The following is a 25,649-nucleotide window of genomic DNA, read 5'->3' on the forward strand; positions in this document are numbered from 1 at the left end:
GCATGTTTCATGGACAACACATATTGTGTAACTGGACTGTAAACTCCTTGTGGATACAGACCATATATTCTGCCATGTCAGCACGTCCAGGATGTTGAATGCTATGCAAAAGCAGATATTCAGTTAGTCATCAAATATGTACTGAGCACCTACTAAGTGCCAGTAGTCACTTTGTGCTAAGCGCTAAGGATACCTCAGTGAACTGGACAGATAATGACTCCTGCTGTTTTAGAATTTACATTCTAACAAAATGTTTGTTGAATTAATGTAACCCAGTAAAATGATGGCCTACACTGAACCATTTAAGCAGGATAAAGAATTGTATATATAAAGAGTTTAATCATTTTAAGATATGTTTGTTGTATGCTGTCAGTGCAAGCTATAAGAAGGAAATGAGATATCTGATCTTTTTTCTCTTTGCTTTTCTTTGCAGATAACATGTTCCAAATCATTTGCAGCTCTCTTCAAAAGGAAAATCACTAGTGCTCTGCTCTTGCCATAATACCAAACCTTTTGACTTATGCTTTGGTGCTGCAACACTGGAAGAATTGCACACAGGTTCCAAGAATACCATTTTTTTTCATTTGAGTGATTCTTTGTGGATGGAAAAAGATCTGAGTCTTAATAATTACCCTGTTTTAAAGCTATTTCTCTATAGTCTGAACTGCTTAATAAATTAGGCCACTTACCAATGAGCCACACAGCCAGTTCTTGTCAGGAGCTGGTTGAAAACTGTGCTGTGCATGTAGCAGGGATGGCACAAGAAGATAGCCGTCGTGGTCAAGTGCCATCTACCTTTTATCATGGTGCCAACCAAGAACTTGACCTGTCCACCAAAGTGTACAAAAGGGAATCAGGAAGTCCTTATTCTGTGTTAGTGGACACCAAGATGAGCAAACCGCATCTCCATGAAACAGAGGAGCAGCCGTATTTCAGGGAGACAAGAGCAGTGTCTGACGTGCATGCTGTTAAAGAAGACCGGGAGAATTCTGATGATACAGAAGAGGAGGAGGAGGAGGAAGTCTCCTACAAAAGGGAGCAGATCATAGTAGAGGTAAACCTTAATAATCAAACATTAAATGTATCTAAAGGGGAAAAGGGTGTCTCTTCTCAGTCCAAAGAGACTCCTGTTCTTAAGACAAGCAGTGAGGAGGAAGAGGAAGAGAGTGAGGAAGAGGCCACGGATGACAGTAATGACTATGGAGAGAACGAAAGGCAGAAGAAAAAGGAGAAGATAGCGGAGAAAGTCAGCGTTACACAAAGGAGAACGAGGAGAGCTGCCTCTGTTGCCGCAGCTGCCACTTGCCCTACTCCCAGAGCTACGAGAGGTCGTAGGAAGAGTGTAGAGCCACCTAAGCGTAAGAAGCGGGCCGCAAAGGAGCCCAAAGCGCCAGTCCAGAAAGCTAAGTGTGAAGAGAAAGAGACTCTGACCTGTGAGAAGTGCCCCAGGGTGTTTAATACTCGCTGGTACCTGGAGAAGCACATGAACGTTACTCATAGGCGCATGCAGATTTGTGATAAGTGTGGCAAGAAGTTTGTCCTGGAAAGTGAGCTGTCCCTTCACCAGCAAACAGACTGTGAAAAAAATATTCAGGTAGGTTTCATCACCAAGAGGGCAAACTTTCCAGGATAGAACCTGGCTGTTCAGACTCACCTGGTATCTGCCCAAGAGAATAAATGCAGTAGAGGCTGAAGGGACAGTTTTCACCAGTTTATCTTTTTAAAAGCCCCTGCTTTGGTCTTTTCAAAACCAGGCTTAACATTTTCTTTCAAATGCGTTAAATTTAACTGACGCTGGACTAGTGGGAACCCAGGTACATTGGAAGGGGGATCTTTTGTAGGTGATTGACAAGGAGGTAGAGTCAACACCGACTTTGCACTGAGATTTACTCTTGTAAGACATGTAATTCATTCTGGCATCTTCTCTGTCAAGGTGGGAGATACCAGGTAAAGGTCAGGAGTAGAGAGAGGGCCTTTTCTAAGGTTTAAAAGGATGCCAGATTCTAGTGCAGCTGTTGGGGACAGAAACCATAATGACTCAGACTGGTGGAAATGGAAGATCTCCAGGAGTGAGTTTGCTTTTACCAGTGGAGAGATGACAACACTAAATTTGTCAAGAGGCTGAGCCCATGGGAATATGCAAACTTTAAACAAGGCTGAGTTGGTTGAAAATGTTGCCCACCTGGCAGTAGGGTTATGTAATGCTACTGTGCAGTATTGTTAAGGTAACACAACATGGTATTCAAACCAGGCTGGTGTCTTAAAAGGACTATATTGTGATAGGTTGAGAGGTGTGCTAATCATATCATGTTGAGTGACTTATGTTGAGCTGTGTTGGTTTGCACATGTGAATGCATATTAATGAATATTTATAAAAGGTAAGTCAGTATCTCCAAAAGATACGTAAAATAGAAATTTCTTGTACCGTATTTAAGCTAAACTTCTTTTAGAAGATGAAATTATTTTGTTTCAGTGTGTTCCTTGGAATACTCCTTTATCTGGAGTGCTCCTTATTTTTCACTTTTCTTTCTTGCTTTTAATCAACAACCGAGATCATTGCTTTACTTTGAGGTTTTTTAAAAATATAAATTATATTTGCTAAAAATTCACTGCTTTTGATTCGTTAGTTGTGATTTGCTCTCTAACACACTTGGTAAATAAAAGAAGATTGAATCATGGCGCCTACCCTCCAGGTGCCTGGGGCCTGGTTCTGAATTGGTTGCAACAGTTCAGGCCAAAGGGAGTGCGATGCTGTGCTGCACCCTAGGGGTCAAATTTAGTTCTGTAATGATTCATTGCTGCAAAGGTATATCTTGATCTTGATGTTTATATAGTTGTTTGTTTAACTTAAATTGGCTTCATTAAGTACAGAAAAGAAACATTTAATAAATACTTTTTGTGTGTGGCTTTCTTCACTATATCTCACCATAATTTCACTTAAACTCATATTTAGGTTTTGTGGATTCTGCTAAATGAATGCTTTTTGCATTTCTCATTCTGATGACCTAGTAACAAGTAAAAATTGAAACTGCCCTACAAAATGGCTTATAGGAGTTGTCTGTCTTTTCCTGGAGCAGTATCCAACCACAGGTTACTTTGTAACTCTTCTCAGAGTCCTTATTTCCTGAAGTGACTGTGTTGAGATCTTTATTTACAGTGAATAACAACTTATTCCCTCAAGTATCCCAGAGTCTGATGGTTACCTGGAACTTCCTAATATTGCTTTAAACCAGAAGTATTTTATTTTGATACATGCTCTGATATCCTAGACAAGCAATGATCCATAGCACAGGGAACTAGGCAGGACTGCCTGTGTCTCCTACAGATGCCTGTGTGAGAGATCTGGAGCCATGCTCCCCCGGAACAGGGAGGAGAAGACCCACAGCTGAGGGGTTATATTAAATTCTGCCAGAGGGAAATGTTTACTAGAGAAAATTAGGTTTGGGAAAATATAATAAAATCTCAATAACTGGTGTTAATGAAGGCTCCACATGCATTCTCTAAGCTACAAAAACAGTTATACTTCTGTAGATCTATAACCATTAATGTATGTTTTGTTTTATCTTGTTTTTATTTATGTTAATCTAAAATTAGTTTGTATTCTCTGGTAAACACATATTAACTGCGTAAGTAACCCATGTGTAGGAAACAGCTGTTCTTGGTAACTCATATATTAAAAACAAACTTCAAGGTTCTTTTCAAAGGTACAACACTAATTCGATAAAAGCAATCAGTTCTTTGATATTAATGGAACTTTCTTTTTGCCTTACTTTTTGCCATTGTTTTCATACTCCCAGAGTGTCTCTAAAAAAATTTATCTTGGAAAACAGAACATAAGGATGTTGGTGTTGGAATCTGGACCGCATGGATTTGTTTGGGTTCTGGCCTGTGCCACGAATCTAAAGCACACCCATTTCATGGGACTTCTCAGGGGGTCCAGTGCTTAGGACTCCGTGCTTTCACTGCTGTGTCCCAGGTTCAGTCCCTGGCGGGGGGAGCTAAGATCCTGCAAGCTGTGGAGCTTGGCCAAAAAAATAAATAAATAATAAAGCACACTCATTTCAGCTGCCAGTCAGCAGGTGTGGCTTTCTGGAAGCCCCTATATATAAAGATTATTTCTATTTATCCTGCTCAGTGTGTTTCCTGTAATAAATCATTCAAGAAACTCTGGTCCCTTCATGAACATATCAAGATTGTCCACGGATATGCAGAAAAGAAATTTTCCTGTGAAATCTGTGAGAAGAAATTCTATACCATGGCTCATGTACGGAAACACATGGTTGGTAAGTTTTCTCTGCTGCTTTTCTCTCACACCTATAATTTTCCCTTGTTCTTTGGTGTGTTTTATGCTAAGGATTGGGCAGGATGTGAGGAACTACCTTACTTTAATCAGTTTTGACTTGTTGAAACTAAATACAACATGTCTTCAGTAAGCATCACCAGATTGGATGGTAGAGTCTTCCATACCCAGGTTTCTTTTCAGCATTGTTATTTTTTCCTTCAGAACTTTGCCATGAAAGCCTCACAGATTAGAGCATAGTAAATTAAGATGGCATGACCACCTTAAAGTAGGACATATCTCTTTGAGCCTTTTGGTGGACTGATTTTGAGTATAAGTGCATTCTGTGTTGCAGCACACACGAAAGACATGCCATTTACCTGTGAAACCTGTGGAAAGTCATTCAAACGCAGTATGTCACTCAAGGTACACTCCTTGCAGCACTCTGGAGAGAAGCCCTTCAGATGCGAGGTAAGGCACACGCTACCCACCAGGCCCAGGCATGGGGGCTGGCTTGTGTACACGTGGTGAGCAGTGGGAGAGGTGTGCCTCGTGCAAGGAACAAGGCTGCATTTCCAGAGGACCGTCAGACCTGTGCTCTGAGCGACGCGTGTTATCTCACTGCTGGGTAGAGAGCAGTCATTTTTAACACAGTGTTAACCCTTTTAGATTAGGTTAAATTTGGGAATAACATATGATGAGTCATTTTACTTTTCTCAGTAATTCAGAGAAGTTGGATATACTTCAGTGATAATTATTTGAGAAAATGTCCCTTTTATTAATAACTCAGCTGCAGAAATATAGCAGAGCCAAATAGTTGACACAAGCAGGTTCTATTTTGAGTATGAAAAATAAATCTAATCTCAGGCTATGTAGGGTGGGCGCAAGTAAAGCTACTATGCTTGGCATTCAAAAATCTCCACTGTGTCCAATGCAGAACTGTGACGAAAGGTTTCAGTACAAGTACCAGCTACGCTCCCACATGAGCATCCACATTGGGCACAAACAGTTCATGTGCCAGTGGTGTGGCAAGGATTTCAACATGAAGCAGTACTTCGACGAACACATGAAAACACACACTGGTAAGAATTTCTTGGGAGAGGTATAGATATGTCTCAAGCACTTGTTAATGATCACCCGTGAGTCTGTTTACTTAAAATTCTAAACCACAAGTGTGCATTCTAAGTGCAAATTCCGCTTTAAATAAACCTGATATATAAAAATACAAATTTATAATACTTAAAAATTAGGCTTTTGTAATTTATTTAAAAAGAGATTGTTAGTGCCTTTTAACTATGGGTTCTTTCAAGATGATGGACTCTTTATTTGGGGCACAGTATCTCCTGAAATTGTATGAAACTTGTTTTGTGTATGTGTATATGTTATTTTCCTAAGGAAAGGGTTCTGAGTCTTTAAAAAATGCAGGACATTGTTTTTAATAGAATACCCTCTCAATATTCTTGAAGTTTGAATTTTATTCACCAAACTTCACTACTTTTCACGAACACATCCATCAAATGAGGTTAAGTAATATTTTAATTATGTTGTGTTTTCAGGGGTATATGCTTCATAGCGTAGATTTGAGTCCTGTAAGCATTTGATCACACAGCGTCCAGGGAGCTGGTTAGAATAATAGCCCCCTGTACACACTGGGGCATTGTATCTCCGTTTCATCTTGACCCTGGAATTGTCTTTACACAAACTGAATAATATGAAACATTTTTCAAGTTCCTAAATAAAATTGAATCACAGGATTCTAGGTTTTGTTAGTCTACAGGGTAGCAGAGCTAGAAAGAACCACAAGAGATTATCTTGCTTAGCCTGTGTAACTAGTGGTGCAGAAATTCTGCCCATGGCTGGGCCTCTTTAGTTCCCATTTCTCTATTAAGTCCAAAGAAAAATATGTGCCTGGTGGGGCTTCTTTCCGATTCAGGGAAGAGTGCTTCAGATTTTAAGGAATAAGCTAGAGGAAGAGTCACTAGAGGAGTTTTAAGTAAATTACATCTCAAAAGATAGTGATAACATTGAAGCCTAAGTGGATGGCAGGGTATATCAAAGTATTTAACAAATTCTCCTCTTCAAATCTGGTAGCTCTTGGATAGGCCCTTAGTTCTGAGTCACTTTCAAGGTGCAATTTTTTGTTAATTCAGCAGAAAACTATGGAACTAGACAGAAAATAAGTTTTTTGAAGGCAGAAGCTGTGTCAGATTCACACACAATGCTTGGCACATAGTAGCTGCCCAGTAAATGTTTGTCGCAAGATTGGAAGGAACCTCTACTGTTTAAGCCTCTGCCTCTGCACTCACCTCCTCTTCTCTGCCTGTCTCCCTGCACTTCTTCCTCCCAGGTCCTCCCTCTCTCCTTCTCCTTCTGTGTTTCTTACTCTTTCGTCTTTCCCCTTTGTCCTTCTTTCCCTCTTCAGGCCCTTAAATGTCCATAGTATGAAACAGAAGTGTACATTTCGTAATTAACATATATGTTGAATAAAACTTTATGTTAAGTATTCTTCTTTGACCAAATAGGCAAACTGAACGTTTCCTGTTTCTTCTAAAGGAATACAGCCACCTAAATTCACTTACATGTTTATTCTTCTCTTTAAAAGTAGTACATACTTATTAAAGTACATTAGGAAATATGAAAATTGAAATGATCTATAATCTTATCAGTGAGAGCTCACTACTGTTAACATTTTAGAATATTTTTTTAATTCTGTAGTTTCTTAATACACATATAGGTACTATGCATAAGTGTTTATACATTCATGTATATAGAAATAAAACAAAAATTGGGTCTTTACACTCTATTATAACCTGCTTTTTATTTTACTGTATTATGTCATTAATAGTAATATCATTTTAATGGTTGTGTAATAGTCCTTCTTATAAATTTGCTGTAATAATAGCCATCATTTATTATGCACATATATGCCAGGTACTATCTTAAGTACTTTATATACATTATCTCATTTAATCAATATAACCTTTACAACAGTCCTGTTAAGGATATTATCTCCATTTTATTTAGCCAGTTCCCTATTGGACATTCAGATTATTTCTATTTCCAATTTTTCTACTGTTACAAATAATACTGTGAGAAACAACTTTCATGTGGCTGGCACATCCATGATTATTTTCTTAGGATAAATTCCTAGAAATGGGATTATTAGGGTAAAGGGATGTGTGTATTTTTAAGACTTGGTGGTATGTATTGCAAAATAGCCATCCACATACACTCTTACCAGCTGTGGATGAAAATACCCATTTTCACAACCCTGTCCAATGCTAAATAAAATCATTGTTGAATTAATAGGTGAAAAATGGTTTCTTATTGTGTTAAGTTGCACTTAATTGCTAAGTAAGATTGGACATCTTTTTTCGCATGCTTGTTGAGTATCGATATGTTTTCTTTCCTGAATTGCTTGTGCCTTTTCTGTATTCATCTTTCCATTGCAGGGTTTGGCTTTTTCTTATTGTTTATGATAGCTCTTTATATAATAGCTCTTTGTGTATATTTATATATACTGGACCTTGTTTAACACCAATATTAAAATACTTTCCCCTGGTTTGTCATCTGCCTTTTAATACTGTTTGTAATGCTCACACTGGGAAAGCGCTGGGTGGTGGAGTTGGACAAACCTGGCTCTGCCACTCACTTGCAGTGTGACCTTAGGTGAATTATGCAACCTCTATGGGCCTCTGGTTCCTTGGTATTAAATAAGGATGACGATAGTACCTGAAAGGATCCAAAAAGGGTTAGCTTTTAAAGAAGAAAAGGGATAGCTCTTTTTAAGGCTGGATGAAACCACATTTAGCGAATGTTTTGGTGGGGATTAAGGCCATTGCAGGAACTGACATTGATTGGGCCGTTCCTTTGCAATTAAAGAGAAATGAGGCAGATCTTATCTAAGGAAGCTGACCAGCCCTCAGGCAGGGTTTCCTGGGATGGTGTGGACACAGGGTGAATTCAACATAGAATAATTGCTGATTCTCTTTGTACCAGGCACAGTGCTAAGGGCCTAGGGATACAGGATGAATTAAGACCTGGTTTTTGCCCTCGAGGAGCTTACAGCCCAGCAGTAGTGATAATGAGGACAGCAGCACTGAGATGCACTGAATGTCTGGCACGCACCCAATACTGTTCTCAGCACTTTCCTCGAATTTTTAACTAATCACAGTAACATTATTATTATTGTCTTCATTTTTCAGATGAGGCTCAAAGAGTAAATAACTTGTCCAAGGCAGTCTGACTCCAGAAACACATACTTAGTTATTCTGATACAAATTTAACGAAGCAAGTAATAAAATGGTGGGATACACAGGACATCATGAGGGCAAAAGCACCATCCCAGAGTCTGTTTCTCAGCTTCCAGACTTTGTCAGTGTCCCCAAGCAGATGAGGGTCAGAGGGATTGATCTGTGCTAAATAGTCATAATGATATATAAACAAAATTGCTAATTTACAGTGAAAAGACTGAGTGACAAGTGGTTCAGAACTCTTATGTTCTTGGTCAGAATATTCTTTGCCTAAAAAATGTATATTAGAAGCTAAATTATAATCACAAGATTGTCAGGAACAGGAAAATACAGCAAAGTAAGGTAATTGAATGATCTTAATGGTGAGTACCATCCTTCATTGAATCCAAGAAGCCATCAGTTTTAAGACAAACTTCGTTTACATATCACTAAGAAAAAGCTGCAAATTAAAGAATGACATGCCATTAATTGTTAGGGTATATGTCAGTTTCACAGATGTTAATATTTGGGGGGAAATGCATGTCTTAGAATTAACTGATATTTTTTATGAATATTAGTTAAGAATCCAGTAAATGGGACTGCTGTAGCAAACAAGACTGCAATAGTCCCTAGATTCACAGAGCTTATAGTCAGGTGGGGGTGATAGACAGGCAAAGCATAGCAGTGGTTTGGTGACGAGAGTAAGTACAACTAAGTGTAGTTGGCTAGAGTGTGATGGATCGGGGGAGAAGGAGAGGCAGGGAGTGTGATAAGACATGGTACTGGAGAGCAGTAAGCAAGTACCGAGTCACTAAATAAGCCGTGTAGAAAAGCTTGAGCTTTATTCTAAGGACAGTGTGAAGTTCTTAAGTGGTTTTAAGCAGAGTGTGACACAACTATCTGAAAGTTCGCTCTGGCTACAGTGTGGAGAGTGGATTGGAGGGTGGGGAGCAAGAATAGAGATGATGAAACCAGTCAGATGGATACTGCAGTAATCCAGGTGAACAACTGTAATGTTATGGTAGGCCAGATGTATAGATAATACAGATTTCTGATGCTGTTCAAGGATATTTATAAGCAGACTAAAAAGCTTGTGTCTACTGGCCAGATCACTTGTTCCTTTGAACAGTGCAAAAGACAGCTAACTAGCCAAATTCTTGCTCTTTTCTATCTTCCCTGCAAATTTTGTCATCATTTATAACATGCATTCTTCAAATTCATTACAATACTATTTCTTACAATTAGGTTAGCTTTATCTGTATGTAGCAGTTAGGTCACGTCATAAGATGTGTTGATATATGTGCTTTCTAGTTACCTTGATGGACTTAGGTGTTAGTACCTCCTCCAGCCACCCATTTACTAACACTTCCTTGAAGTGGGACGGTACAGGTGGTTGATTTCAGATGTTACATTTTGATTTTCCCTTGTTTTGGCCTCATTGTAATCTTACCTTGAGGTTTCAGGGAAACCTTATCATCAGTCATTAGCACAGTGAGGAGATGGGGCCTAATGAATAATGAAAGTTCGTATTGGGTGGGATTGTGGGTTTATGTCTAGAACAACACATGTAGAAAACTTGGTAGGACATCAAGAAATAGATAAAAGATTATTAGGTAGTTAAAAGAACCCATTTAAATTTGAATATATAGATTTGTGGTAGGCCAGTTCTAATAGTTTTTGGTCTTTCTGTGGCAAATCCTTACGGCCTGGAAGACTACAGATGAGAGGGAGATGATGAGAGAGATCCAGAACTGGACCCAGGTTTGTACACATAACAGAAAGTTACATGTCCATACATTCAGCAAACTTCCAGTGAGTAAAGTGTCTCGTGAACCTAAAATTGATTAGTAACCTGGGTGGAGAATGTTTGCTTGTATTAGACTAATAATTCAAAGATTAGGTCCTTTGGCTCTGGTTCTATATGGCTGTTAGGAATAAAGAATATTAACTCTGGAGAGTCAAGGAGGAAGGGGTCAGGGGGATTGATAGGTTATCAAACAGGTGTGCTTTTAAATTTTATTATACAAGTAAATCGTGTTTAATTTAGAAAAGAGGAAGTACATATAGGCATAAAAAATAAAGTAAAACATCACTTATAATCCCATTACCTAGAGATGATCACTGGTAACATTTGGGTATTTCTTTCCATATTTTCCTATATGTATTTTTCATTAAAAATGGATAATACCATGCATACATTTTTATAACTTGCCTGTTTTACTTAATAGACTATAAATAATATAGATTTTCACGTTGATAATTACATTTCTATACTTTCATAATATTGTTTTTAATGGCACTCTCCATTAGATGGATATACCACAGTTGATTTATTCAATTCCATTGGACATAGAATTTGAAGTTTTTAATTGGAGGAAATGGATTTAAAAGAAGGAAAACAAGCGGGCACAGAAATTATCTAGAAAGATGAATATGAATTAAAGTGAAGAGCCTAGCAGTGGCAGAGATTGAGTAATGAAAGGTAGGAAGATAAAAGACATATTATAGTCAGCAAATAGTACTGGTAACTATGGAGAAAACTGATCCCTCCTGATGGTTCAGTTCAGTCTCTCAGGGAAGTGAGGAAAATTCTGGCTTCCATGGGAGGAGGCAACAGGAGATGTCAGTTTCCAAAGGCAAAGAGAAGAAATAAGGGCTATAATATGGATAAAGAGGTGTTTGCTCATAGTGTTAGAAGAAGTCCCAAAGTGGAGGGAAACAGTGAGAAAAAACATTCGTTTGTGTGTGCAGGAATGCACAAAGCACTGAGGTGTAAAGTGCTGTGGTTTGTGTGTCTGGAGCCAGACTGCAGAGATTTAAATCCTGCCTCTCCACTAGCTGTAGAAACTTCAGCAAGTTTCTTAATCTCCTCATTGGTAGGGAATAACATACCTACTTCATAAGGCTGTGAGGATCACCAGAGGTTAATAAGATGTCAAGTGATTAGAACAGTGCCAAGCACTCCAATAAGACTCCATACACAGTAGCTGTTGTTTATACAGAGCAGGATAAGGACACCTGTTAGAAAGAAAGGGAATAATAATTGAAGTGAGAACAAACTCTTGTAGCAGGAGCTACAGTAAAGATACAAGCTACATATACTGAACACTGGTGAAGGAATTGATAAATGTGAGCACGTGGTTGCTGAAGCACATGGTCACAGGTACTCCACACCACACTACAGCATTCCAGAGGAAGTGATCATGGACACGTATGTTCAAACATCATTTTGTTTCTCCCCTGTCGCCTGGGGAGAGATACAGGCAAACATAGCACAGAACTAAGCAGAAAGTCCAAAGGAAGGTTAGGAAGCTTAAAAATTCAGCCCTTAGAACCCAAACCTAATTTCCTCTCTAGGCGCCCTTAGAGCCTAGGGTTTTGTTTCTTTTCTGGCTCATTGCTCCAGTGGTTCTCCACCAAGAACGGTAGCCTGCCTCTCAGCCCTCCCCACCCCCTCAGGCATTTGGAAATGGTGTGGGGACATTCTTGATGATCAGAATTTCTTGGGGGCATTTAGCAGTCTGGCGCCAGGACCACCAAGTGCTCTTCAGATGTGCAGACAGTCCCACGTAATGGAGAACTGCCTGCAGAGAAACACTGCGGTGCGAAATTCATTCGTGCTGTAGGGTGAGTCAGTCCCGTATTTCCCCAAATACCAAAAGTAAGCCACACTCTAGGGATTACGTTCGAGTCGATATGAGGAGACTTATTTACTCCACAGGACATTTTCAGCAAAGTCCTCCTTTGGGTTGGAATGTCAGAAATTGCTTACAGATCAGCTCGCTGATGCTTAGAGGCAGAGATTCATCTGTGGGCTTGGCTCCCTTGAATGCTTCTTCCTGTAGGATGTGGAAGATCACTACTGTAGTTGCCTTTTTTTTTTCTTTTAACCAAGTCTAGGTGGTAGGTTGTATGTAAGTTTTAGTTGTATCTGCTCTTTTTTGTTAAGTCCCAACTTGGGGGGACTCTTTTAGGACTATTAGAACATGATATGCCGTAAGGGAGAGGAGTGGTAACCTCCTTTTTTAATATGAGGAATAGCTGGAGCACATACTTACCGCCTAGTATGTTAATCATGTTTTTGTGTCTGTGTTCATCTCAGGAGAGAAACCCTTTATCTGTGAAATCTGTGGCAAAAGCTTCACCAGCCGCCCCAACATGAAGAGGCACCGCAGAACTCACACAGGCGAGAAGCCCTATCCGTGTGATGTGTGCGGCCAGCGGTTCCGCTTCTCCAACATGCTTAAGGCCCACAAGGAGAAGTGCTTTCGGGTGACCAGCCCCGTGAACGTGCCGCCTGCTGTCCAGATCCCACTCACAACCTCCCCAGCCACCCCAGTTCCTTCTGTGGTGAACACCCCCACGACCCCCGCCCCTCCCATCAGTATGAACCCTGTCGGCACCCTGCCCCCTCGGCCCATCCCCCACCCCTTCTCACACCTGCACATCCACGCGCACCCTCACCACCCACACCACCTTCCTATCCCCCCAGTCCCTCACCTCCCCCCGCCTCCAGCTCTCTTTAAGAGCGAGCCTTTAAATAACAGAGGCCAGGGGGAGGACACCTTTCTGCGGCACCTGGCAGAGAAGACCAGTGCAGCACAGCATCACTAACAGCCGTCTCCTTAAGTGTGTTCTCCACGCGTTACGTGCCCCGTGTGAGTTTGCAGAGAGGGGGTTGGTGAGCGTTTCTGTAGCTGTCAGACTCTCCTCAGCCTCCACCAAGACCTCTGTCATTGTCTTGGTGAATCAGCACATCCGAGGGAGTGAACAAGAAGAAAGACTGAGCTCACGGAGGGAACTGTCATCTAAACCAGGGAACCACCGAACTAAAGCCCAATTTGCTTGCATTTTCTGGTGACTTTTATAAATTTCAGATACTCAGACTTGTGGAATTTTATAATTTCATATCAGCTGATGAGGTATGCTTGCTTTTATATCCTGGACTTCTCCTCAAAGAGGGGACAGGCCTGGTTTCCTTTGTACTAATCGGGAAGGCTGTGAGATTAATCCAGAGCATTAATTGTATCACTGTGTATCGTAACAAATTCTTTTCAGCTTTTGGTGCTGGCTTCAGAGTTGAGCTGGCCATGTTTCACAGTATATCAAGCATTATAGAGAAAGACAGAAATTTTCTTCTTTGTGTAGCTCTCCTAATGCACTCTTTATTTTACTACAGAAATTATTTTAGAGTTTTTGTATAGACTTCTTTAGTAGTCTGTTTCTAAAATGAAATGTATTTCAATAAGCGGTGTAATTTTTTCAGTGTAGCTGGACCCATGTTGTAAAATAGAAAAAAAATTTTATAATCATCAAAATGTGATTCTTAAAGATGCATATAACTTCTATAGTTCAAAGTTATTCTTACATCCGTACAACTCAAAGGTGCTTCAGAGACTAGATGTATCTGAGAGGGTCTCCAGACCAGGTTACTGCAAAAATGAGGTTTTGCTTTCAGAACTTGGTGTAAGTTCTTGGTAGTTTCTTAATTTCTGCTTAAACTCGGGGGTCTGTTAAGCTCATGGACATGCTCTGTCCTCCATATTTCATTTGGTTCAGTTAGTGTGTTAAATGGAATGATTTGCAGAAGGCTGAGCCTTTTCCAGGGAAGTCACCTGAAGCTGGGCTGTTTTGAACATCTGCATAAAGCTGTTCACCATCAAGAGGAGGAAGTGGGGGAGGCTGTTTCATCTCAGTCATGTCTCACTTCCCTCAGAACCGTGTTCAGGTTCAACCTTTGTGGGATGACAAATTGAAGTCTCCTAATACACTGCTCGTTTTGAGGTTGCTTTATTTTTCTAGGATTGTCATGAAAAGAGAAAACAGTACACTAAAATCACAAACGTGATGTTGCTGATAGTGGCTAAGAAATTTGGGTAAGAACACAAATTGGTTATGACTTTTTAAAATATCTCTTCTATCAATGGATACAGTCACAACTTTGAGCTATTCTAACACAGTTTAAATTGTGGTGAGAGAGAGAAAACGTTTTACTGCCCTGTCTTCTGCAAGTAATTATGTGGTGGCAGCCTTCTTGGTGATAAGGAGAGCCGCATCTCTAATTTAGGGCAGGTTTGAAAGAGTTTGGGTAACTTCTAAAGAGCATGATCAATCAGGAGCTCATTATAAGAAAGGCTGAACAGAAGGGCTAATACATTTCTTATATTTAACTGGTCACATTTATCTGGACTCAGTATAGCTAAAAATTTTTTAACTTTTCATCTCAGTGAACTGAATTTCAAAGCAAGGTCTACTTTCTTTTTCTCTCCCTCCCTCTCTCAGTTTTTCAATCTTGAAATTTCTTCATTTTTCTTTCCTCAAGCTTTCAAATCTTTGCCTGAATCAGAACCCTTACTTTTATTTATTTTTTATTTTTAATATTAAGTGTGCAGATATACTTACAGCACTTTTCCGGCTGATTAGCTTTGTGGTAGGAAAAACTGGAACTCTTTCCATTGAGGTTAAGTCCCTATTTTTAAAATATCACATTCTCTGTTAGCTTTTTGGCTTAATACTTCCAGATTTTTTCCTTCTGATTATTGCCTTTGCCTTCTGTAATGAGCATAGGAAAATTTGGGAATGAGGCAGAAAAGTATCTCAAGACATACTTTTCTTCCTGTTTTTGGATGTAATTTCTAAGGAATGTTGTTTTAAATATTTGTATACATTCTTTGAATATTCAAGTACCCAAACCAATAAGAAAAGTTAATTCTTTATTTATGGCTGTTATATCTTTAGTGACTTGCCTCCCAAGACTTCCACAATCTCCTTGGCATTCCATGACAAGTTTGTGGGTATACACCTTTGTGTGGACATACCATTATTTAATGTCCAAGCTTGTAATATTAAAATGATTTTTAAGATGTAAATTGCAGCTTAGTTAATTGGTTATATCTTATTTTGTTCTAAATAAATTTACAGTATTGGGCAGCAGTTCTGAATTCTAGACTTGAGACCATTGAATTGACCATTTTATGAGGTGTACTATAATTCAGGTAGTCATATTTGATTTTTCATTCAAGTGAATATAGCCATAAGAAAATATCTACTACATAGGAAAACCAATATTAAGCAAATAATCACCACCACCCTTAACAGAAGCAAAAAAAGATCATCTGTTAAAAAAATCAGCATTGGCACACAGTACAGTTCTTAGTGAAATATATTGTGCAGCAGTCTGGAAAGTTCCAATTTTTTTTCCCTAAATAAGTATACTTTCCCGGATTCGGGGTTTGTGGTCTTCCGGAAAACTGCTCAGAATACAATGACTCCTAATCAGTGTCATATTACATATGCCTGAAGAAATGCATTAAGAATATTCATAACATTAATGCTTCTGAATAGAAGAACTGCTGGATTAAGCCTTAAACATATATGTGCATCAGGTTTAACATGCTTAAGACTCAAACTCAGGGTTAAAAATTTGATCAAGGTCCTTTACTAAGATAAAAGTTGCATGATATGGTGTGTTCCCTCCCACCTATAGTACAGCACCCTGTGACTTCTTCAGAACTTATTACCTACTTGTTATCTGTTGATGAAAAAAAGAGCTATGGAGGAGTTTGAGTTCTCAGCCCTTATCTGTACTTAAATTTTAAAGACAACAAAGGCCACATTTTAGCATTATTTAGATATCAAATTGAGGCTGTTTCTCATGACTTAATTTTACTGTCTTCAAAGGCTTGTATCCTTGCTAGGGTTAAGACTTACTTGAAAATTCCCAGCTTGAGTTGATATTGCTTTTTATTTTTTATTTTTTTTGCTTTTTTCTATTCTTTTCTCATAGATTTATCATTCAAATATAAACTCTTCCATAGCCTTAATGAAAGGCTGCTTGTTGCTTTCTCAAATTGAGTGGGGCAGGCACATACTGAGTTAGAATTTTTACATTTGAATGAAGAAAATAAGATGAACAGTTTAAAAGCATGTGGCTTCCTTTCCATGTATATTTGTGATTTGAATCTTATTTTTAGCAAGCAGGAAAGTCTCTGCATAAAACTTTACTACAGTAGTTCAAAGTAACCTTTACAAATCAGTTACATATACTTTTACAGTCTACCATTTACATTAACTGTTCTAAACTAATGACTGAGTGTGGACATTACCATAGTTGTACCATCTTTTTTTTTTTGGCACGCGGGCTTAGTTGCTCTGCAGCATATGGGATCTTCCTGGAGCTGGGATCGAACCCGTGACCTCTGCATTGGCAGGCGGATTCTTAACCACTGCACCACCTAGGAAGCCCCTGTACCATCTTTTTTAAAACTACATTGGTTGGAAGTACTTTTTCATTGTGGTTAGAACTCTCCCTATAATTTGATTGTCCCTTGTATACTAACTGAAGGCAAAATACTCTGAAGAGATGTTTGTAAACTTTTAATTTCCTACTTCTTGAAATTTTTTTCAGTTTTTATATTTGTTGAATGGATATGCTTGTTTAGCTTAATTTTTATTTCACTGGAAGTTTTAAATTTTAAGAAAATCAAGCAGAAATAGAAATCCATTGCAGATGTGCATATATATATATACACACACACACACACACCACATCTTGAAGATTTCAGTGAAACACAGAATGGTAGGTGGTGTTTTAATGTTTAAAAAAAGAGAGAGCAAGAACAGAAAACTAAAGTTAGAGAAACCCTCCTATTTGAGCTACTGTGTAGAAGAGACAGCTGTTATTACGTTGCTGAGCCACGTGATGAGCATGTTGGTGCTGTTCCAGACCGTATGGAAGTATCTGATGAACAAGGAATAAGTCACACTTAAGGATTTTGTCAGCTATCTCCCATTACAAAAATCAACTCACTTGGAATTCTAAAGACTATAAAATTGAGCAAGTAAATATCGGGTTTTAATTTTCCTTTGCCTAAACCAAGATAGGAAATTTCCCAAAAGATCACTTTTTTCAGGAATGAAAGGTCATTAGCCATTAGGGATACTGGCATTTTTAAACACCCTAGCTAACCTGCTTCTGTCATCTGTAGCGTTTATAACAAATGACAATGACCTTCCAACCCTGGACACTACCTCGATAAAGCAAACCAGAGATCCTCTCTACACTTTCTATGGAAGCCATAAAGTTGCCATCAATATATCTACTTTAATAGTTCTGTACTTTTATACTCTCTAGACTTTTTATAGACTTTGTGATCAGATCTTTTTGTCTTAGAGGATAGGTTTTGCAAGATTCAAAGGAAAATCAAATTCCTTGGTTGTCCCAACTTTGAAGCTTTAGCTTCAGTAAATTTGTTTAAAGAACTGGGTAATTTACCATTTATCAAATTCTTCATTAAACTATTTTGCAGAATTGCATATCCAGAAAACAAACTTCTCTTTCTTATTCCCGAAGTGGAAGCTATATTGTTGTAAGAAACTACTTACAAAGTGGATTTCTACCTTGTTAGATTCTGTGTATTAACTTGATAATATATGTATTGTCATATTGCTCCTGGAGTTGTTTTTATTTCCTTATGACAGATTAGTGAGCATAATCTGTCGTAATCTCTCTAATCGTCTAGTATCTCACTGCAGCTTCAGTCCCTCTCACTCTGTTCTTGAGTGCCTTCAAAAAGCCAGCATCCTGGAACATTCTTTTCCTGATCTAAATCCTACCTCTGAGTATTTTATCCTCCATGAGTATTGGAACTCACCCTAATTCCAATTGATTTGTCTCCACAAACTAGCTAAAACCTTGGATGTGAATCTTTTATATTTCTGTTTTGTTCCCCCATGTCACTTTTAGATTACATTTTAAACTTTTATTTATCTTATTTCTTCACATATTACATCTCTAATGATGAAAGTTTTTATCCTTATCTTACTCCTCATGTTCTTTTCTTTCACCAGAAACTAGATGTCCTTTCAAATTAAAGGTCACCGAGTATCTCTTCTGAACATCTATTTCTCATCTTAGTCTTCCCGAATGCCTCCCCTTTCTGATTAAGGCATCTTGAATGCTGCTCTTGCTGGGCCTTATTCCTATATGCTCTCTTCCAGAAACATTTTGCAAGGTTGTACCCATAATTTTATTTTAGTCAAATTAACTTAAAATTGCTCTCTGGGTTTATCAAAAGTCCTTTACTGATTTTTGATCTGCCTGTCTCATCCTTATGTCCCTCAAAAACTTCCAGTTACTTTCTCTTCTGCTTGTTCTCATCTAATTAATTTTTAAAATATTGTTGATACGTAATATATGAAGGATGTAATAAAAAGGAGGTGTCAGTGTGTTCTCCATGTGATATGAGCACCTTACTGATAAAACATTTTAGCAATTGGCTCATCTTCCACGGTCAAACTGCAGCTTGTGCTGCGTGCAGATCGCTTGCTCCCTTTCAGTTCTTCTCCAAAACTGAAAACAAATAGAACTCTTTAAAATGAGGACGTTAGATTGCTTTTTTTTTTTTTTAAGTGAATGGAAGCTATTGAGTTGAGTATTTTGGCCTGAGTCAACATCTTTGCTTTCTGACTTAAAATGTCATGCCTCTTTCCTTAAAGTTAATAATACTGATACTCAGGTTTTCAAGACTAGCTAATAACCACGTGAAGTGGGAGTCTAGGACGGCAGCTGTTAATAGATTCTTGCTCCTTTCTCTGGCGACAGCAGGTTACTGGCGGGGCCATGTAAGTGTGAGGCGCGTGTTTGACAGTGAGGAAATTCAGACTCCCGCAGGCTCCTCGGGCTGTTCGGGATGGGAACCCTCGCTCACAAAATGCAGAAAGTAGGTTTCTACAGAGATAAGTAACAAGAACTTCTTGTTTTAAATCTTTTTGCTTTAATATGCCTTGATAGTCCCCATTATTGACTTAGAAGGTTGCCTCTTTTAGGTAGTACCTGGCTACCTAAAGTAACCACTTTGAATCTGTGGCTTTTCTCCTGGGACTCTCAGGCAGTACGGCAGTGGGAGCAACGGGCAGGGCTCAGACCTGAGGAGCCACATCCCTGAGACAGACTGTTGGCTTGTTTCATGTCTCCGTATGGAGACTTTGGCACAAGTATCAAAGGGCCTTTGCCCCTGAGAAGTATCTCCTCCGCTTTCTAGTTTCACACTATTTGAGCTTCCCTGGTGAGGCCAGGGACGTTACAAATTACTTGAAAATGGTTTGGGGGATGGGGCAAGAAGGGGTAGGAGCTAAATTTTGCTTACCTTTGGAAGGAAATCTGGTACTTATATTGTTGGTTTTGATCAACCAAAGAGCCTGTCTCTATAGCGGATGTGCCAAAGAAGCAAGCTGTTTCTAAATATCCAGCTCCTCTGAACAAGCACAGCTTCCTTCTTACCTGTCTTACAGGTGAAAAGGGACCGTGTGATCACAAGGCCAGAGACCCCAACTCACATTCTGCATAGGACTTGAGGTTGCGTTTAATTGCATTCAGAATTTGGTGGGAAATACTTTATTCTTTTAGACTCTCTAACCTGTCCTAGAAATATCTTTTCTATGCTTGATTATTCAACTCATTAGACTTTTTCCAAAAGTAAAAAAAAACAAAAAAACAAAAAACTGTGTGGCATAGTTTTGGTGTTTACTGCTAAAGTTGTATTCCCAACCATATATATGCAGCTTCTAAAAATCAGATGAATTCTTCTCAATCTTCCATGAGTTTGAATATGCACTTTCCTCTTTTCTTGACCTGGACAGTATGGTTCTGCCCCACCAGCAGTACTGGCTTTGTCCACAAGGGAGCAACAAAATACTTTAGCTTCTTTATTCTCACCCTCTAAAGAAAGATCCCGCTTTTAAGTCTCTTATAGAATATTCTCTCGTGGCTCAATATTTATTTATAGATCTTGGTTTTTAAGACATTTTCCCTTATTGCTAAGTGCTCAGCCTTCATGATGGAAACAAAGGTCGATGTGTGGGTCAGAGGTCCTTGTGGGTCAGGCCTTTTTACATAATGGTGCCCAAGATTGAAAGCCAGAACCTTCCCATGGGAGATCTGTTGTGTGCTAAATGCAGAGCAGGAAGGCCACCCTCCTCACTTCTCCCAAATCCCACCCCCAGCACAGGGCTATTACATCTGTTAGAAGGACAAGAGCGGCAGGGGTAACTCCGGAGTATGAATGAGGAAATGCTTTTTACCTTCTCTGCTCCAAGCGGATGTCTGTTACAGCAGGGACCACGTCCTCGGGGGTCAGCCCTGCGTCGTGACTCGGGGGAGGTCCCCTGCAGCAGCCACTCCTCCCAGTTAGAATTCAGTTTGTGTGCCCTCTGTGTCAGTTACTTGTCTTAGGGCTCCTAACCCTCATCTCTGACCGCAAGTTTTGTCTGTGCTCATAGCAGCATCTTCCTTACAAGAAGCAGGTCAGTAATCAACTAAGAGGAAACACGAGACCCTAACTATTTAGCCTGTGGAGCTGGGAGCCATTTGCACCTGGAATGGCCTTCCGAACAGGTATCTGCCTGGCCCTTTTTCCCCAGCCAAGTTTGACCCTGAGCAGTACAGGTAGATATAGGCGTCCACTTGTAACTCCAACACTTGACGAAAAACAAAACTGAAGCTGTGATCGGGTTAGGTAACGGGGCCAGGTGTAACTTGTTTGTCTTTATTTTTGTTTTCCCCAACAGTACTGAGATCACTTGCACTTTTCCTCATTTCTTAAAGAAAAAACCCAGTTTGCTTGCCAGGAATTGTTCAGCGTTAGGTTTACAAAGCTTGTTGAATGTTGAACATTTATTTGTCCAAAGGAGTTTGACAAAACAGAAGCTGCTCGGTCCCTGTTCTGCCTGCTAGGTCATAAGGATTAAGGCCATGTGGCTGGGGTACTTGTGTCACGTCCAGAAGAGGGCAGTGTCCCTCTCCTACCTCTGTGAGGACACAATTGAAGGTCAAGTTGGACTCATGTAAGGCAGGTACCTCTCATGCTGCAAAGAAGTTTAGAGGAGTATTTCAGTTGGGGAGGTGACAGGTAATAGGACAGGATCTCGTAAGATGGGAAAGATACTGGGGAGAGGAGAGCTGCTTGGCCCCAGGGAACCGTAGTGAGGGGGAACCAAGCTTCCCTCCTGAATCTCCAAACTTGCCCAGCTTCCCTGAGTCCTCTGTATTCCAGCATCCTGTCAGATCCCTCAGTGTACTGATTTTCCCCCCTTGTGTTAACTATACCAATATTATTTTTTTAGCAATTGAAATGCACTTTTTTTATTTCAACTCAATCATGATTTTAAGTATAAGAAATTTATAGACTGTTAAAACTACTTTTTTGTGTATTTTTAACCACTTGATGTAGCATTGTCTATTTTATTCTTATGAGACTCTGGTACAAGGTGTGCCACTTCATGATATTTCTGAGATGCTGGGCCTTTGGATGTGTACGGTAACCAACCTAATGCTAATATTCACAGTAAAAAAAAAAAAAAAAAAAGTAGCCATATCCATTGTGTCTTTCTTCACTTCACTTCTTCCTTATCCTCAGGTGACTGTCCTTGTAATAGGCTGCGCAGCCCACAAACCCTGCTGACCTTTTTATGAAGGGTAACATGTTTTCAAGGCTGCTGGCCAAAGTTAGAGTGATTAGTTCTCTTTTTTCTGTGCTGCTGGCTCAGTGCTGATTGGTTTCAGTAACACTACTCTGTCTAGCTGAGCAATAATCTCAACATATCCTAGGAAACAGTATTAGGAGAAAAGGATCATGATTGGGCTCTGAATCAGTTTGAAGAAAAAGAAGCCAGGAAAGTGCTTACAAAGTACATTCAGTGAAAAGCAGTGATTATATATAAATAAATGTGGTACTTGGATGAGGCTCCTCTTCCTACCCCTATTCCCATTCATTCATGCACTCATTTGTTTACTCCACAAATGTTTATGGAGTGTCTAACGTGTATTGGGCACTGATCTGGCCACTGGGGGTTCACACATGAACAAGACACAGTCCCAGCTCTCATGGAGCCCGTGTTCCAGTGGAGGAAACCTGACAGCAAATATATAATTATCCGACACGTGATCTGTGACACATGATCTCCCACATGTGATCTTCCACACGTGAGGCTTGCCGTCAGAGCTGTTACTGTCGCCACTGGAGGATCAACTATTTTATGTTGAGCCTTTCCAGCTCAGGAGCCACTGTTTCATTCGGCCTCAGGATTCCAGTGAGGGAGTTAAGCATATAGAAAGGAAATCTTGTTCAAGTTTCCATTTGTTTAAAACCTCTTAGAGTGGAACAAAACTGCCCAAGTCATAGAGTTAACCATTCTTATTCTCTATCATCATGTAACTCTTAACTAGATACTGATGTTAACACACTTTTCCCATGAATATAAAGGAGAAGTAGATACTCTCCCTACCCCAGTACTAAATCAGTGGCTTTCAAGCTTTCGCTGTGACACATAGTAAGAAATGTATTTTCTCATTACTTGGTTATCCAGTATACATATCTATGAGATTATTTAACACAAGTGAATTAGAAATCCAAGAAGAATGTATTGGTGCTGCACTTTGATATTTTCTATTCTATTTTTTAAATGCTGATCGTGAACTACTAAATTAATTTTAAGACCCACTAAGTCCTACCTGCCTGAAGACTCTTTTTCTAAAGCAGTGTATATGTGTATTATTTTATTCCAACGGCAGCCTGAATTCAATTTCATATAGAATCAAGTTGTTTTAACTGGATCTTCCAACATCTTAAGTCATATGTGTTTCTATTTCTGACTGGGTCCAAACTCTGAAGGTCCCTGCACAGATTAGCCATCACTCATTCCAGTGCCCTGCAGTGGAGACAGATCAAATCTTGGACACACTGCAGTCCTATCTCATGGGGCCTCTAACCCACTGCCGGTACCAAGGTAGCTAGAACTACTTTATTGCAATTTCAAGGTCTCCATTGCAAATGGTAATATTAATGATCCTCGGTGAGTCATGCCTCCTTGTGTCCACACCCTTTTGTAGTCTGTCCTTGCCCCTCCTTCCATTAAACTTCCAGTAAGAGGTGTGGCCATTCTCAACTCCCTTGAATCTGGGCAGGTCTTATGATTTCTTTAACCAATAGAATGTGGGGAAGTAATGTTGCAGGTTCTGGAGCCTAGTGCAGTTCTGCTGTTAATTCTCTTGGAACATGACTGAGGACGCTCAGGTGAGACCTCCGACTGATGAGAAACTGCATGGAGAGAGAGGTCCCAGCTGTCCCAGTCAAGGTTCCAGGCATGTGGTTGAGGACATTGCAGACCTTTCAGCTCAGCTGACACTCCAACTAAATGCACGCTTAAGAGCCCAGGTGATACCAGCAGAATAACTGCCCAGCCAACCCAAAGAATCACTAGAAATAAATTATTTTTGTTAGAAACCACTCAGATTTGGGTGGTTTCTTACACAGCAATAAGATAACTTGGAAAAGCCCTCAGATTTAGGTCTGACAGTTACTAAGAGCTTATAACTTCGCATAGTCCATTATGCAAGAACTTTGGGGGGCATAACTGAGTAATAGTTTTAGCTCATTTGTAACCCTGCTACTTCTATTTCCAATCCCTATTCAGCAACTATGAACTTGGAGAGGAAGGAGGGTTTTCTCAGGTCCAGAGCTGATTTCATCAAGAACACAACCATTTCAGAACTCCCCTCCATCCAGACTTCCAGCGTGCCCTTCTGGGTTCCCAGCCTTATTCCTGAACTTCCTGGGTTAGGAATCGCCTGGGTTTAGAGCCCTCTGACCGGTACACCTCACCCCCAGTCCCTGCATGGTAGCCCCCTATGTAGCTTCGATCTTTGCAACAACTTTGACCTTCCCAAGATGTTATTAAGGGAGACAGTATAAGAGTTAAAAACACATAGGCTTGTTCACAACAAACCTGGGCTCAATCTTTTCTCTCCTAACAGTCACTTGTGTGGCTGCGCGCAAGTTATCTAACCACTCTGCTCCTGTTCCCACATCTGCAAAGGAGGATATTAGTAGCAACTCCCTTAAGGTCACTGTGAGGATTAAATAAAGCCATGCAGGTAAAATGCTCAGCTTGGTATTTGCCAGGTAGTATTTGTGACAGGCAGGTCTAGGGTGGCCCCCACCTCCTGGTATTCACACCCTGTGCAATCGTCTCCCCTTTTGTTGGGCTGGATTCAGCAACTTGCTTCTAAGAAATTGAATGTGACAGAAGTGATGCAGTGTCACTTCCAAGATTAGTTACAAAAAGATGCTTGGTCGTGGTCTCTCCCTCTCCAGTCACCAGGCTTCATGGCATGAAGACACCTATGGCAGACGTGTCCAGGAACAGAAGCCTGCCAGCAACCACGTAAGTGAACTTGGCAGTGATCTTCTGAGGCCTGCTACCAGCTACATGAGTGAGCTCAGAAGTGGGCTCTGCAGCACAGTAGCGTCTAGAAGTGACTGTAGCCCCAGCTTGGTGACCCTGAGCCAGAGACACCTGTCTAAGCTGAGCTCAGATTCCTGACCAACAAACTATGGAATAATACGTTTGTTGTTTTAAGCTGCTAAGTTGGGGGTAATTTGTGCAGCGATAGAAAATTAATACAAAGTACAGATGTTGCCTATTAGCAGATACAGAAAACAAGAACTGCAGTGGGTGCTGGGGCGTGCTTCCCGGATTCTCCCCGCTTCAGGCACTCATTCTCCCAGCTGCTCCAGAGCGTTAGCGCCCGCAGCTCTCAGCTGAGTCCCTCTCCGGGAACTGCTCTCAGCTGAAGACAGCCACCTCCCCCAAAGTCACAGCCCCTCCCCTCCCCAAGGGCAGCCCACATCCAGTGACTGGTTGGTGCAGAGGTATAATGACTGGACCTGCTGCCTCAAGGGGGGAGGTTTTAAAGAGCTGCCGTCTCCTGAGCCCCCGTGAGATCAGCCGAGGCCTTTATTGTCCATTCATCTCAGTTCAGCTCTTCCCACCTTGACCTCTGTCCAGTCCTTCTTTGAAGACTTCCCAAGTTTTAATTCTCGGGAACCTGACCTCATACAGTTGGTACCAGGATTGGCTAGGGGAAGCAGAGTCAAAAATGGGAGGCAAAAATGGTAGGCAGCGGGTGATGAAGACACCATCACTAGTGATAGGTGGGACAACCGTTCACACGGTCACCAGGGGTGACCCTGTAAAAGAGAAGGCCCCTGGGGGTGGGAGGTGGGGGTGCGATGTCACAGGCTTTTGAGAGGCAGGGGAGGTACTAATTCTAAAGACAGCGGAATGCCATTGACACATTA

General features: G+C 40.3%; 1 protein-coding gene across 4 annotated transcripts in view; it reads left to right on the forward strand.

Moving 5' to 3' along the window:
* ZNF652 (zinc finger protein 652) overlaps nt 1-21,867 on the forward strand; it is a 57,619-nt gene extending 35,752 nt beyond the window's left edge. For all 4 annotated transcript variants that reach the window (XM_057714639.1, XM_057714641.1, XM_057714638.1 and 1 more), the window contains 5 exons: nt 434-1,594; nt 4,136-4,283; nt 4,635-4,750; nt 5,217-5,361; nt 12,614-21,867. In XM_057714639.1, coding sequence (XP_057570622.1) covers nt 692-1,594; nt 4,136-4,283; nt 4,635-4,750; nt 5,217-5,361; nt 12,614-13,125 — 1,824 coding nt within the window. In that variant the 5' untranslated portion in view covers nt 434-691 and the 3' untranslated portion in view covers nt 13,126-21,867. The remainder of the gene's footprint in view (nt 1-433; nt 1,595-4,135; nt 4,284-4,634; nt 4,751-5,216; nt 5,362-12,613) is intronic.
* Nucleotides 21,868-25,649: the final 3,782 nt, after the last annotated feature.

The sequence above is a fragment of the Hippopotamus amphibius genome, chromosome 17 (assembly GCF_030028045.1).
Source record: "Hippopotamus amphibius kiboko isolate mHipAmp2 chromosome 17, mHipAmp2.hap2, whole genome shotgun sequence".
NCBI classification, from domain to species: domain Eukaryota; kingdom Metazoa; phylum Chordata; class Mammalia; order Artiodactyla; family Hippopotamidae; genus Hippopotamus; species Hippopotamus amphibius.